The sequence below is a fragment of the Toxorhynchites rutilus genome, chromosome 2 (assembly GCF_029784135.1).
Source record: "Toxorhynchites rutilus septentrionalis strain SRP chromosome 2, ASM2978413v1, whole genome shotgun sequence".
In the NCBI taxonomy this organism is placed as follows: Eukaryota; Metazoa; Arthropoda; class Insecta; order Diptera; family Culicidae; genus Toxorhynchites; species Toxorhynchites rutilus.
In genome coordinates this window covers 237,663,229-237,678,622 of record NC_073745.1, presented here as the reverse complement: position 1 = coordinate 237,678,622, position 15,394 = coordinate 237,663,229, and the positions used below count along the sequence as shown (strand labels likewise).

Below are 15,394 nucleotides of genomic sequence, written 5' to 3'. Positions count from 1 at the left end.
AAGCTAATATACCTTATCACCTTCTGCTCCTAAAGAGGTCCCTTTTGTGGTTTTGACCCAGGAAAAATTTGCCACACCAACCAAAACCAAGCCTCATTTTGGAAAACTGTATGTGTTTCCTACTACGTTTTTGTACGTATGAGAAAATTTCAATTACGATTCTAGGTGAATAGGCCTAGCTCATTTCATACATGTACCTACTATTTCAATAATGATTTAAGCAAGTTTGGCCAAGAAAACACGCATAAATCTATTTCTTCTAGCGTAATATGTGCGAGTGACCACTTCGCCCCCCACAGGTGACCACTTTACCTCCTCACTAAAAAAATGTTCGGTTTTTCAACCTTTTTTCTTATAATGGAAAATGTACTATTTTCAATTTTCATAATGAAAACCGCTTGCTATCTTGAACTACAATAAGTTGAGCTACAGTATTCTTCGAAGAACGGGAATTTAGTGGTATGTCGACACAGGAAATAGGCATGTTCTTAGGGTGACCACATTCCCTCCAGTCCCACTATGCAGTCTTCAGAAAACAAACGCAGCGCTGCGCCTGCGTTTAATTTTCATCAGCGCGCGCTCGAAGAAAACTCGTATTCTATCTTGGTGCGAAGAGCACAAAATTCATAAACACTACAGCGCAAAATGTACCCGGCGCAGAACTCAGATACTAATCATTTCTTCTCACTTGTGTGATGCGCGTTTTATTCTATACACACACATACACATCAAATTCTAGCGCCCGCTTTGTCTTCGTTCGTTCTAAGCAAAGCATAAAAACAATAGCGCGCCCCCATTTGAACCGTATAGGCTTGTGTGAAAAAAATATCTCAACAAGAGAGCAATCCAGATTCAAGCGCGCAGTATAGAAATACGGTGCAAGCACGGCGCAAATTTCAGCGTAAAACTCAGCTTAACACTGGGCGCAAATCTCTGCGATAGAACGGCGCTGACAACCAACCATTTCATCTGTGTTTCGGAGCGTGCCTATTCGCCAAAGCGCATGTGTGTAGTAATCCCCGATAATCGTTCGATTAACCGGTTAATCGAATACTTCCTAAAGAAATCGATTATTAATCGAACGAACACTGCGCAACCAATAATCGAAGCGAACGAATAATTTGCGTCGATTAATCGATCCAAATCCAGACAAAAAAAAACGTACGGCAGCTGCAGTTTTATCCTGAATTCAATCATTATCTTTGACGATCCCCTGAAATCGTATACGAAGCTCAATTTGCATTGACTGCATTGAGCTTCGTTTTCGAGTTTTGGGGAGCGTAAAAGATAATAATTGATTTTCAGGCGGAATGAACACTTTTTTGATTCCAGATGGCTTTCAAGCAAATGAGAAATATTAGTCTAATTATTTCTCTCAGTGTGACGATTAATCGATTATTTGGGGCGATTAATCGTATCGAATAACAAACTGCTGAAAAGTATTCGATTAGCTGATGAACAATTAATTCGAAAAATCGGGGATCACTACATGTGTGCACAATGAGTGGGAGCAAGGCGCCTAGAAGTATATACTAAGGTGGGCCAACTTGCTAAAACCACTCTTCAGCCATCTTGGAAGTCTACTGTGTTTTGTTTATAAACAAAACACAATACGCTATTGCCGAAGCTCGCTCGTGATCAGTCTGTCTCTTTCACGCTACAAGCAAATAATTCCCCTTCTACTTTCTTCCGTGCTGTTTTCATATACCGCTCCCCTAACCAACTTAGTGACGAAACGGCCTCACCTAGTACCATAGACCCGTCTTGAGTGGGAGCTCAACTGGGTACAAAAATCTTGTTGCGCATTAGCACCGAGTTGCATTCTGGAGACTACCATTATGTGTAGCGCAAGGCGCTTATATCAATGTATAACAGGTGAAGCAACATCATCACTTCAATAAGCAGGGGAATACGGTTTGTGGAGCGGGGGTTGTTTGTTTTGTTATTGCTAGGATACGCCATTTTTTGCATTTTCACATGCGAGAGTAGTGGATATGGGAATGAAATTCTACAAAATCATTCCTTTCTTTTTCACATAAATTCGCGAAACCCGAACATAGCAGGCATCGTTCGAATAAGCGTCGTAGCAGTTTGTAGAGAGCCGCCGGCAGCGTTCTGATGCTGTTTGTAAACAATACCGACAGCATTTCCAATATGGCTGAAAGTGCATTTCATATGATTGTTTCACCTGGGGGGCTGTCCACATACCACGTGGACAACTTTAGGGGGGGTAGGGGTTACGAAAATGTCCACGCTTGTCCATGGTGAGGGGGTAGGGGGTTTTGATAATGTCCACGTGGACACGTAAAGTATATTGAAAGGGGTGTAAGTGACATCATCGATTTCTCTACTCTTTTGGTCATAACTAAGCTGCAAACACATTCCCAGCTGTATTTGACAATGTGTCAGAGCCTCGTCTATCGGATTCTAAAGCAAACTCAAATTGGAACGTTTTAGCAGTTGAGTTATTTACTAAAGAGAAAGTTGTTGGAGAGAAATCGATCAAATCACTTACACCCCTTTCATTCTGAGTCCCTTATTTAAAGTCAAAATTTAATAAGATCTGTTCTATATTTACAAGATATTTTTAAATATACGCCCACCCTGAATACTCTGTATTCAACAATAGAAAGACAGTGTTGCCTGAGAGTGCTGCCCGGTCAGACATCCATATTTTTTCATATGGCTGGACTTCCTCCCGGAGATGTATATTTTGAAAGAAACGCGCATGAACTGGCATCGATCAATTTATTCCAATCTGTAATAGAGGATCATGTATTCCGTCAGGATAAAGACACAAAAATGTTGGAATTTTTGTAGTATGAAAAATCACGACTTATGTGCAGGTTTCGATTCAGCTTCTACTCTTGACCACAAAACGGCTTCGTATTTATTTTCCGAAAGCTACCAAGGTTTTCCGAAAATTGAAACGAACAACAAATTCTTCTATGAGTGGCCGCGGGCCGTATCTGTGGAGATCTGCTTCTTTCAATGATGTTTTTCTTTATTGATATCTGGTAATTTTTGTAATACGCCTCTAGTGGGTTGCAAGTTTGCAACATTTGCACAACCCGTTTGGATTTGACTCGATCAGAAGAATGAACGCAATATTGTGCTAATTTCAAATCCGACCGGATTCCGGAATAAAGGTTTATTTTATCGAAAAACATTTGAAAGAACGCATCTCAATCTACGATTCGTTTCATAAATGCAACGAAAATGCATGACTTGACTTAGATGGCACCCAGTGGAACTTTAGTCTTCTCAACGTAGGTATAACTTGCGTCATTTTTATTAGTAGATAGTATTTAGTTGAAATTTCTATACCGTAGAACACGCCTTGAATGTATTCAGGAGTGTAAAGCCCTAGAATACGCGTGACCTCAGTACATGTCGAACTCGAACCCCCAGCAAGATAAAGTGTGACGCTAACCACTCGGCCACGGGACATATTTGTAGCAAATTGTGAAGAGCAAATCATTCACAATAATGTTGAGTTAAAAAAGATATTGAACAAGTTAATAAAACCCCGAAGCAGGTTCTCTGGATCTTGTAGGACTGGAAGGAAATCTGCATTATGAGCTTCTACCAAGCAACTAGTCTCGTTGAATTCCAATAAGTACTGCTCGTAGCTGAACGTATTAAAAATCAACGATCTAGAACACTTCAATGGCGCTTCTAAGACTCCATCCGCCTTACTCACTACTTACTCACTCATTATCAACTGTTAATGTTTCTGTAAGACGAGAAAATATTTCGCAATCCGCGATCATTAATGTATATGAATGGGTTCTGAGACATATTACGTTCATTCTAGAATTAAAACAAATTGAATGGAAATTTTGACTTGGTGTTATTTGATTACTGTTGATTACACGTAATCCTGACCCCGACTTAAAGTCTGCTTCATTTAATATTGGAACACAAACAATTGCGTGTAGTTCAGTCATTTATTAACGAATTCATAATTTGTTTTTCATACAAATGTAGCATTTTCTTTACTCTTTCATAAAAAAAAATAAAAAAAAATCATTGCTGTTTCGAAGAAATTCTCGTACTTTTCCCGTAATACGGCACATTAGGCGGCGCACACCCTTTTCGTCCACCGTTTTGGCGATTTGATTCCACCAGTTCTTCATTTGAGTCATGTTCCTAACAAGTTTTCCCTTTGCCTTAAGCCTCCGCTTCGTGATTGCCCAGTATTTCTCTATCGGCCGGAACTGGGGGCAGTTTGGGGGGTTGAGGTCCTTCGGTATTACGCTGACCCCGTTCGTTGCGTACCATTCCATAACCGTTTTGCTGTAATGGCAGCTTGCGAGGTCCGGCCAAAACATTACTGGACGGTCGTGGGCACGAATAAACGGCAGAATCCGTTTCTGTGGGCACTCTTTTTTGTAGACTTCTGATGTCATTGTCTTGTCAGTGAGAAAGACTTTGGTTTTCTGTCCACAACTGCATATCCCCTGCCAAATCATGTACTTGCGGGCGAATTTATCCGCAAACACGAACTTAAATTTTGCAGGTACATCCCCCCGAGCCGTCGCCAAATAAAATTTTTGACCTGGGATTTGCCCAAAGTCCGCCTTCACGTAGGTCTCATCGTCCATCAGAATACATCCGTCGAACTTGGTCAGCACTTGGTCGTACAGCTTTCGAGCACGGATTCTGGCCACATTGTTCTGCTTCAGCGTCCGATTTGGCTGTTTGCTGGCTCGGAATGACCTTATTCCTTCCCGGAGACGAATTCGTCGCACCGTACTGTGAGCGGCCTGGAACTTATTGGCCAAATCGCGGTCTGAAAGATTGGGATTCCTCTTGACGGCCTTGATGACTTTCCCACGCAGTTTCCGGTCGACAGTTCCACTCCGACGCTTCGAATGCGGCTTTCGAGCCGTCGTCAATGTTTCCTTGTACTGCTTGATAACACGCCATACGGTATTTCTGGGCATTTTAAGCTGTTTAGCTAGCTTAGATGCCGAAAACAATGGATTTTCAAGAAAACTGTGCACAATTTTATCTCTCCGTTCGGCTTCCATGGCGGTTGTTTACAAAATGCTATCGTTTGGTGTTATGACATAAATACATGGTGAAAGATAATGAATTTCCCGACACGTGGGTGAAAAAAGTTTCCAAATCCGTCCACTAGGAGCGCCACAATGAGCAAAAGAATTTGTTCCAATACTAAATGAAGGAGACTTTAACTACTATAATATTACCGGTAAAATTGATCATTATAATATAAAATCATTATTAGACATAACCTTCCTTAAACATTTTTCACCACTCGAAAATTAATATAATTTTAAATTACATAGAATAGATATTTGATACGGAGAAGTAAATTTTAATTAATAATTTTTATTTTCAAAGTGTGTTCAATCCACCAATCCATTGTCATTATCCCTTCCCAATAACGAAGCACAAAGTTTAATGCAGTCAATACAAATAACGTTTATTCGGTTGAGTGACAATTCGGGTGTGTTGAACGATCCAAAGCTAGCAATACAGGGTAACTTCGATAAAACGTACATTTCACTTTCAAAATTGTACGTTGTATCGAAGCATAATAAACAACTCACAAACGTAGTCTATAATACATTATTGTGTAGCTGTTTTAGTAAAGTTAATGAATATATTCAATAAGAAGTAGCTAGCCAGCGTTTCTCATGGTGTTTCCCTTCGTACTGTTGATTATTTTTTTAGAATCCGGAATCACAAAACCAGCTGTATTTCGGGTTTGATTAAATGTACAAAACATGTTTTAGCATCACAATACAGATAATTTATTGTTCTTTACATAAAAAATCCTTTGCACTTTGGAAATGGTAAAATGTACGTTATATCGAGTGACGTTATATCGAAGTTCCCCTGTACATTACAACATTTAGACGATTTGAACAGCGCGTTGATATCAAAATCGGTGAATTTAAAACAAATTGTTACTATTAACAAGGCTATCATTTCTATTAACAAAACATGTGATAGAAAATTGAAACAAACTTGAAATTAGATTTAAGCGAAAAATGTAGGATTCTCTTGATTTTCTCCCAAAAACTGGAGAAATGTCCACGTGGACAACAGGGGGAGGGGTATAAGGAATGTCCACGGAGGGGGAGGGGGTTGTCTAAAATCATGCTTTTTCTGTCCACGTGGTATGTGGACAGCCCCTGGTATATATAGAAGCGCCTTGGTGTAGCGCACATAAAAGTGAGTGAAAATTTGTACCAGCAGCTTGGAGTTAGATTTTGATTCCAATGCACCAAATCGGTTATGAGTTTCAGAAGGGCGCTAAACTGACAATGCCAATTTTGACAACAATGCGACTTCAAAAGCTTGGTGTTTATACTTGCGTTTTGCCGAGGTCTTCGCGTGATGGCTGAATCAATTCACTGAAAGTTACCGACTTTTCAAACAAACTAGTAGATTTTTTTTGTTCGTACGTCAACCACACAGTGCTCGCAAAACGGAGCAGTATAGTGAAAAAATAACAATATAATTTTCATGTTAGGATATATGTTTATTAAAATGTCTCTTGAACCATCGGCTTGCGAAGGTGGTAATTCGAGATAATCGTTTTGGGAATATATTTTAATATTTGGTATTCGTTTCAGATCTGAAGGCTTTCGAGCGTCGTCTAACGGAAGTTATCGCAGCGTTACAACCAGCCACGCTGAGATGGAGAAGTAAGTTGAACGACAAAAGGAAAATATGATCTATTTTAACTGTATTTCTATTGCAGTACTCCTAGGTACAATGGCTATTGTGACCTTCGTGGGTGCATTCTACTGGCTAACGGATCCACGAACATCGATTGTACCGTTAATTGATTCGCTTTGGAATCATCCGGTATTCACATTCTCCACAGCAATTCTATGTAAGAAATTTATTAATGTTTCTGTGAAGATTATTGAACTTATTTTGTTTTCATTTACAGTACTCTTATTCGTTTTCGGCATCCATAAGATGGTGATTGCACCGCAAATCATAACGTCACGTACTAGAAGTGTTTTAGCGGAGTATAACATGTCCTGCGACGAGACGGGTAAACTAATTTTGCGACCACGTCCTACCAATAACTCACGGTATATGGATATGAGCTAAAAAGCATTAGCTTCTCTGCGATCAGCTTTGAATACCATACCACACTATTTCTACCACAGTCCCCCGCAAGCTCACGTTTTTCGTCTATACCAACATAGGTTTAGCATCGGTGGAACCACGCGTAGCTCGAAGAAGGTAAAGCGCTAGTACCGCGAGTGTTGATAATAGAAGCAGAAGTGAAATGTTTAAACGAAAGGACCATCGATACTTCGAACGAGACGCAGATATAATTTTGACGACGGTTTCGGCCTGTTCAAAAGATTTCTTGTACATATACATTCATTTTTACCCGCGTTATTCATCATGTCACTTCATGTTTGTTTTGAAATAAATAGAATAGATTAAAATTTTTCTGAGGCGTTGAAAATTATTGATGTGAGAACCGTTATTACAACAGAAATATGTTGACAGAATTATGAATATATCCAAATGACATTATTCGAAATGTTAGGGTCAAACGTGATACTCTCCTATTAATATTTTGGAGAACTCTTCCAACTTTCGTTGTATCCATTCAGTTAATTTTGAAACGAATTCAATTTCAGTTTTATAGAAATATTGTCAATTTATTGGGTTTTATGAAGCTACTTGCATATTCCATTTATCGCTGACTTGTGTCTCTTGGTCGGTAAGGAATACCTCTGTTCTTCATTTCACGAATGATTCCATTTGGCAGTCGTCCGGAAACAGATATAGCGTAAATACCCTTGGTGAAACGATCTTTTCGAAAGACAACGTATTAATATTAGCTTAATGTTGACTAGTACACAAACATACTTATTCTCTGCCACTTGCACACCCAACTGTCGTCCGGACTCATAACGGCGATTAACCTGAGAAACATTACATTTAGAAATTTTGCTAGTAAATTGAATGTCAATTGATTTTACCCATCGAAATTGTTGCTCGTGCAATCGTACACCTGATCCTTATTGCTTTTCATCCGCAGGAAGTCTTCACAGTTCTCGCAGCCATCGTACTCGAATTGATCGAATGTCTAGTCGGATTGAATGAATGATAATCGCAATTTACGGAATACAGTCAAGCTAACAGATGTGACATTACCTTCACCAGAGAACAAACCAAACAAGCTCGCAGCCCGCGGAGATCCTTCGGGATCGAGTCAAACGACATCTTACTGTTTTATTGGACGAAGTACTGATAAACGTGAAAGTATTTGCAAAAATATTAATAGATTGATGCACGAAACAAAACGAAATCTAAGCAATAACTTTTCTCGAGTATACAGCAAAAAGTTCTATTTGATCCTTTTATATATCAATCACGATACCGACATACCGAAATGGGTAAGGGATGGCTCAAATTTTGACAGTTCAATGTTTGTTTACCCTTTTTAAATGTCAATGACATTGGAGATTTACTGGTCAGGGATGCCAGCTGGAATTCCAAAACAGGGAGCAACAAAGAAGTGTACCCAATAATATTGAACGAAATATTTCAAAATAGGGTAAATAATGTTGGTTTGTTCGATTTTGGGTATGGTCACACAACTAGCAAATCGATGTTTCTTCTAGAAAGTCACATGGGGCTGTCCACATACCACGTGGACAGAAAAAGCACGATTTTAGACTCCCCCCTCCCCCTCCGTGGACAAGCGTAGACATTTTCATACCCCTACCCCCCTTTGTCCACGTGGACATTTTTCTCTTTTTAATTAAAATAACTAAGGAAATGTCTGAATCGCGCTTAAATTCCATTTAAGTTTATTTTATTTCTGGTTTTACTAGCTGTACCCTGCTGTACCAGCTTTGCTGTGGCTCATTGTTATTTTACGGTAGAGAAATGGGTAGCATAACAAAGCACATGTTCCATTTAATTTTTAAATACTGGTGAGTAAACATTTTTTTTGTTTTTCCATTATCAGCGATGATGTGCAGGCTATTTAGTTTGCCAACACGGAAACTAGTAATGTACAGTTGACCAGGTGAGGAACAATCCGCATCTGAATATAAACTACACAACTTCGAAGATTGATCTGGAGCTTTACTAATTGTGATTTCAAACGCCAGTCGAATAAAATAAAATGGATTTTAAATTATTTTCAAATACAATTTTAGTTCAGGTTTTTTCTAAAAAATGTGTTGATATCACATAGAATACATAGATACAATAATGTTAATTTAAGTTCACAGCTTTGTTTCAGAAGTGTACTTATTCCATCTGAAAATCCAGTAATAATCCAATTAACCTGGTTAATCTTTCATTCGATTCAAATGGAATTCCAGTAGAATTTTTTTCACAGAGATATTCTCGATCTAACGAAAAATTATTTTTTCATTTTGGATTATAAACATTTAATGACATAACGATCGCACAGCAAATCGATGGACAGTTTTGAAATGTTCTATACAAGACCCAGTTATTGCTTTGACAAAAGCATCGTTTTATGACAGTAACAGCGTTCCAAAACCCACTCAACATTTTCGATGTTGCATTCTGGTCCTTTATTTTTTTTTATTGAGTGCAGATCTTTGCCCTCTCCGGAATATGATCGATCACAGCAAATGCCGATTCATCATCACTCTGAATTTCCGATTCACCTTTAGTCTGTAGCGCAATACGAAACCTTTTCCGCCATAGTTCGGAAAATTAGGGTATTGAAAGCGTATCAAAATATTTTATTATTTTTCAAATCCTTATCGGCCATTCTGCAATTTATTAACCTTTTGCGGTCGTATGTCTGTTTTCAGTAACCATAGCGAGGAATCATACTAAATACTTTATCGAACCGCATGCAATACTTTACACTACTTTTGTACGAATATGTCTAGTGAATTTGATCATGCAATAAAACGCAGTTTTCTTTGGATAATAGATAACGGTACTCGGTGTAAACAAAAGATCATTAGCGTGGAGAGATAAGAGGATCATAGGAAATTATGTCAACTAGTGGTGCATAAATCATCTTTCGTAAATGTAAATATATCCTAGAAATTGAAAAATTCCAATACTTTGAAAAATTGTTACTTTTCAAGAAAAGTAAGGTTATGAACGTCTATGTATAGCCCGTAACTATAAAAGTCATAGGATCATAGGAAATAGCCCGGTTGTTCACAGTTTACGTGAGTTATTTTCAGAATATGGATTTTAGTGAAGAAGTCCAATGATTTAGTAAATATATATGGAGCACTCTCAGTAAATATCTGACTCTCATCTCAATCAGTTTATTGATAATTATGGAATACTCAGGTTGGGCGGGGTTTTGAAATTCTTGAATACGGAACGATTTTTATTTAATTTCGAGTGTATCGGTGATTATATTTGAAAAAATATTTATTCTTCGTGTCCACGTGGACATAGTCTATACCCCCTCCCCCCTCTCCGTGGACAAGCGTGGACATTCTGATACCCCCTACCCCACCTAAAGTTGTCCACGTGGTATGTGGACAGCCCCCATGTAATCACGACGAGTTTGGGTTTGTTGAAAAGCCTCAAGTATCTAGTTGCTAATAACAGCATAAAGCAATTTTCTTTAAAGAGAGATTATGATTTGTCCACCCCTGATCATGGTTTGTTCGAAATGTGATCATGGTTTGTCCGGTTTTAAAAATCACCATTTTAAACGAAAATATTCGAATTCTCAAGTAGATATTGTATTTCTCATTGTTCTGAGTTTACTGTCATCATATTGATTCATTCATAATTTAGACTTTCTTCGGAATATTGCCTTTTCTTGGGCATTTTAAGGTAAACAGCACTCAATACAGAGAGACTTCATTTCTGCTACGCGCAATGAACATCATAAACAAACTGCAGTGCGCGCTGCCATAGTAACCATGTGGACAAACCAACATCAGTGCTTCGGATAAACAATGATCAAAATTGAAGTAACCGAGATTGATTAATTACATGATTTAGATATATAAATCTGACACAAATGGCGCGCAAGCATGATATTTGGAAGTGCTATAATCCCGGAAAGGTCTGAATACGTACCAAATATCAAAAACGGTCGATTAAAAGTTAGCTCAGATGAGGGGCACATTGACACCAATAGAAGGTTAAAATATCCTATAAAATCACTGTAAATTATGAAAAACATTATTTTATTTACAGTAATTAACATTCAATACGACATGCTGAGGCACCACTCAGTGTCGCATTGGAGGCGATTTTGAGTTGTAATTGGACATTGGCGATGAGATTGGTACAGTGTCGACGTCGGGTGGCGACTTTCAATATCGGGCCATAATTTGGGCTCCGAACTCGATGTTCAAAAAAATATCGAATTAGAGGTAAAAATGCCCAATTAAACGTGTCGCATTACAGGCCTATCCAATCGGCTAACTGTTGAATTAATTGTAAATTACTGTATATTTTTTGAAACATTTGAATACCGTAATTTACATTCAATGCGACATTTTGCTAGTTGGACAGACCTGTAATACGACACGTTTAATTGAATATTTTTACCTCTAATTGGACATTTTTGTAAACATCGAGTTCGGGGCCCAAATTATGGCCTCACATTAAAAGTCGCCACCACCCAGCAAACATTAAGTCGTATAAATAGCTATAATTGGAGGCGATATACATACAACCAAGACACATTTGTATGATATATGATGCAGATAACTAGCATACCCAGCAAACATTAAGTCGTATAAATAGCTATAATTGGAGGCGATATACATACAACCAAGACACATTTGTATGATATATGATGCAGATAACTAGCATATACACACAAAAGTGGAGGCGATATACGTATATGCCATATTTTGTACGCATAAAAAGCCGTATATAACGATATGCGATGCTTTTTGGACTGATATGCGATTTGATACGACAACGTTACCACTCAATCCATCGATGACATGGAAAATCGTGTTTTTGCATTTTATGCGATTTTAGATATATATGATCGATATTTTGATTGATATTTTATGCGATTGTGATTTGATACGAAATTATATGTGACTTATCATGTGCAAAGGTATACGATTTAATGTTTGCTGGGTATACACACAAAAGTGGAGGCGATATACGTATATGCCATATTTTGTACGCATATAAAGCCGTATATAACGATATGCGATGCTTTTTGGACTGATATGCGATTTGATACGACAACGTTACCACTCAATCCATCGATGACATGGAAAATCGTGTTTTTGCATTTTATGCGATTTTAGATATATATGATCGATATTTTGATTGATATTTTATGCGATTGTGATTTGATACGAAATTATATGTGACTTATCATGTGCAAAGGTATACGATTTAATGTTTGCTGGGCTGGGCAATATGCATTCTATGTAATGACGTAACACATTTTCTGCAAGTGGTCAAAAAATCTTGAACAATAATTGTGTCCGATAATGATTTTTTTTTTATTCTTTATTTGAGAGGTTTTCAGCCTCCTGGGCTGGTTCGCCTCTTTATCGACGGCATTGCCGCAAGGTTTCGTTAGGAACAGATTGCACATAAAATTATCACATAAAAATTGGACGTAAAAATTTAACACATATAAATCCTTTTGCGAGACATGACTTAACAAAGAACTTGCTGTTTGCTTGTTGGACCAGATGGCATGGATGTCCTCGGACCATGGCTCCAGGCCAGTGGAGAGGAAGCCGTGCCGTTGAAGATGCCGGCGTGTTCTTATTCCCCTTCATCGTGGAGGGGAAGGAACAAGGATCTTCTTGACTGATCTATTGTTCAGACGCTAGATCTTAAAAAATAGTTCGGCATCTTTTAGGTAGCAGACAAGCGCTGCTACTCTTGCTGGATCGTCCTTCAAGATGTCCCTTACACTCCCGCTGATTCCATGCAGGTTTCGTAGATCATCGAATTTCGGGCAACCACACAAGAAGTGCTCGACGGAGTTGTGGATTTGGCAGAGGTCGCAGAGTAGATGGAAGGGTCCTCTATTGAATCCGTGTGAGACCGAGCAGTGACCGGTCCTCAATCTGGACAGGATTCGTTGTTCTCTCATTCCTTTAACATCGTCAAACCTGACAATCGTGCCCTTGACTTTTCTGAGGAACTGCCCCCTCTCTGCAAACCACCTTTCGGTCCAAAAGGTGCGGAAAGAGTTGGTGATCCACAACTTCACATCTTTTTTTTTTTTTTTTTTTTTTTATCTGTATTATAGTGATTTTCAACTCATTTGGCTGGTTCGTCACTTTTTACTTCCATTTTTGGAAGAATGTCGGGAGTGAGAATTGAACTCGTGACCTTTAGCGTGAGAGGCATGGATGTTACCACTACGCCAGATCGCCTCCACCACAACTTCACATCGTCAAGCGGCACATCCCGAGTGAAGAACGGTCTGGTGTGACCGATTCCGGCAAACTGGTCGGCCGCTTCATTCCCTGCGATGCCGTTATGTCCGGGGACCCACATGAGCACAGTGTCGGGCAATATGTTCTTCCTGATGGCCTGTACCCATGGATGTTTGGACCTGGTCGCACCGATGGCATCAATGGCGCTTGCCGAGTCGGAGACGACCAACAACGGCTTGGAAGATGAAGTTGTAGTTGCCTCGAAGATGCCGGCCACTTCGGCCGAGAAGACCTGGCAGATGTCCGCGAGTTTCTTGCTGGAAATCAGACTATTATTATTATCGCTTACCCCAAATCCAACTCCCGATGGTCCTTTTGAGCCGTCCGAGTATCTGATCTCGTGGAGACGGTATTTTTCTGCTATGATGGCCTTGAAATATTCTAGCAGACCGATCGAGCTCACCCTGGCTCGAAAGTTGTCCCTAATACCGTTCTCGACGAGAACAGTTGGGAACCTCCAGTCGTTCGCACCAAACCAGGATTGTTTTGCCACTGGGGGGAGGGTGGCGAAGACTCCCCCAGACAGGACCTGGAACAGGCTATTCATGGCGACGAGAAAGAGGGTGACGGCAAGAACAGAACCTTGAGGTACTCCTGTTTCCTCGTGGAAAGCTCGGGAACTGATGTTACCAATTTTGACCTCAAAGGTTCGGCGTGTGGCGAAGTTCTTGATGAAGTGCAGTAATTTCCCGTCAACGCCCCAATCTGCCAGAGTTTTCAGCACTAACGGAATCCATGTTCTGTTGTATGCCTTTTCTAGGTCCAGTGCTACCATCTCCATGTGCTGACGGTTCCTGTTGGCTTCGGCTATCACGTCTCCGAGGGTCGCGAAGTAATTGTTGGTGCCCATACCCGGTCGGAAGGCGAACTGTCGATAGTCCAATTTCCTATTTTCGGTTAGAAAGGTGACCAGGCGTCTATTCGCCATTCTTTCCAGGATCTTGGATGAACAGGAGGTTCAGGAAATTGGACGGTAGCCTTTCACGTTGTTGCTGCTTTGACCGACCTTAGGTATGGGTATTACTAGGCTGTGTCTCCAACCCTCGGGAAATTCGTGTGTATTCCACAGGTCGTTAAAGATGCTGAGAAGGGTGGACTGTCCGAGCTGAGACAACTGTTTCAGCATCTTATAGCCGATACCGTCAGGGCCAGTTGACTCACCTTTTGCGGAACGTAGGGCAACAGAATGTTCCTCGATGGTGAAGTTCCGGTTGAGAGGATTATTAGGACGACTCATAGGGACCACAAAGTTGCTGACCGAAGTGATACCCGCTCCCTGTCGACGGATGAAATCGGGCTCATATTCGGAGATCGAGGACAATCCCGCGAAATATTCGCCGAGCGTGTTCGAAGTATCTACCGGATCGCTGAAGGTTATACCATCCACTTGAAGAATGGGATTGTATGGCCTTCTCTTCCCATTTAGTGCATTTACTCTGCGCCAAAGATCCGCAGAGGACTGGTTTTCGTTGATAGACTCCAGAAAACCAGTCCAACTGTCTAACTTCGCCTTCCGGATTAACCGCCGTACTCTGATGTGTTGCGCTCGATACCTGTTCATAGCAGCTTCCTTCATTGGGTCTCCTACTGGTAGTCGTTTGGCCGTACGCAGAAACTTTCTCCGCTTCTTGACCTCCCACTTGATGTCCTCGGACCACCAATGCAGCGCTTTTTTCCCCGGAGTGGTTTTCGTTCTTGGGATGGAGGCTTCGGCCGCCTCCATAATGGTTTTGTTGAAAGTGGCAATGATGGTTGGGTTGTCTCTAGATATCAAGAAGTCGGAGGATGTTTGAAAGGCTGTCCAGTCAGCTCTTTCGAAGATCCATCTTGGTCTGCGAGTAGTGAGCGGCGGCGGGCCGTTAAAGCTGATGGTTATCGGGTGATGATCGCTGCCATGAAGGTCGTCGGCTTTGTTCCACCCTAACCTATCCACCAAGTTGAGACTAGCTGCTGAAATATCAATGGCTGTGTGGCTCGTTCCT

General features: G+C 40.3%; 2 protein-coding genes across 2 annotated transcripts; one reads left to right on the top strand and one right to left on the bottom strand.

Moving 5' to 3' along the window:
- Positions 1–6,328: 6,328 nt before the first annotated feature.
- Positions 6,329–7,454, top strand: LOC129769926 (nuclear envelope phosphatase-regulatory subunit 1 homolog). Its single transcript, XM_055772463.1, has 5 exons — positions 6,329–6,553; positions 6,612–6,683; positions 6,740–6,874; positions 6,935–7,082; positions 7,200–7,454. Exons 1-5 carry the CDS (start codon positions 6,502–6,504, stop codon positions 7,246–7,248), a joined length of 456 nt encoding a protein of 151 aa, XP_055628438.1. The 5' UTR covers positions 6,329–6,501; the 3' UTR covers positions 7,249–7,454.
- A 186-nt stretch (positions 7,455–7,640) lies between these two features.
- LOC129769927 (transcription elongation factor SPT4) lies at positions 7,641–8,446 on the bottom strand. Its single transcript, XM_055772464.1, has 5 exons — positions 8,401–8,446; positions 8,167–8,259; positions 7,992–8,098; positions 7,879–7,934; positions 7,641–7,821 (listed from the first exon to the last, which is right to left on the bottom strand). The coding sequence occupies exons 2-5, from the start codon at positions 8,233–8,235 to the stop codon at positions 7,703–7,705; spliced, it is 351 nt and encodes a 116-aa protein (XP_055628439.1). The 5' UTR covers positions 8,236–8,259; positions 8,401–8,446; the 3' UTR covers positions 7,641–7,702.
- Between the last annotated feature and the right edge of the window lie 6,948 nt (positions 8,447–15,394).

What these genes read in the sequence shown, in the direction of transcription:
- LOC129769926 (XM_055772463.1), top strand. Translation starts at nt 6,502, where the DNA reads ATGTTAGGATATATGTTTATTAAAATGTCTCTTGAACCATCGGCTTGC. An exon ending in TGAACCATCGGCTTGCGAAG is followed by an intron (nt 6,554 to 6,611) that starts GTGGTAATTCGA and finishes TATTCGTTTCAG; the next exon opens with ATCTGAAGGCTTTCGAGCGT. An exon ending in ATTCTCCACAGCAATTCTAT is followed by an intron (nt 6,875 to 6,934) that starts GTAAGAAATTTA and finishes TTTCATTTACAG; the next exon opens with TACTCTTATTCGTTTTCGGC.
- LOC129769927 (XM_055772464.1), bottom strand. Translation starts at nt 8,235, where the DNA reads ATGTCGTTTGACTCGATCCCGAAGGATCTCCGCGGGCTGCGAGCTTGT. An exon ending in TGGTTTGTTCTCTGGTGAAG is followed by an intron (nt 8,099 to 8,166) that starts GTAATGTCACAT and finishes CAATCCGACTAG; the next exon opens with ACATTCGATCAATTCGAGTA. An exon ending in GTGCAAGTGGCAGAGAATAA is followed by an intron (nt 7,822 to 7,878) that starts GTATGTTTGTGT and finishes TCTTTCGAAAAG; the next exon opens with ATCGTTTCACCAAGGGTATT.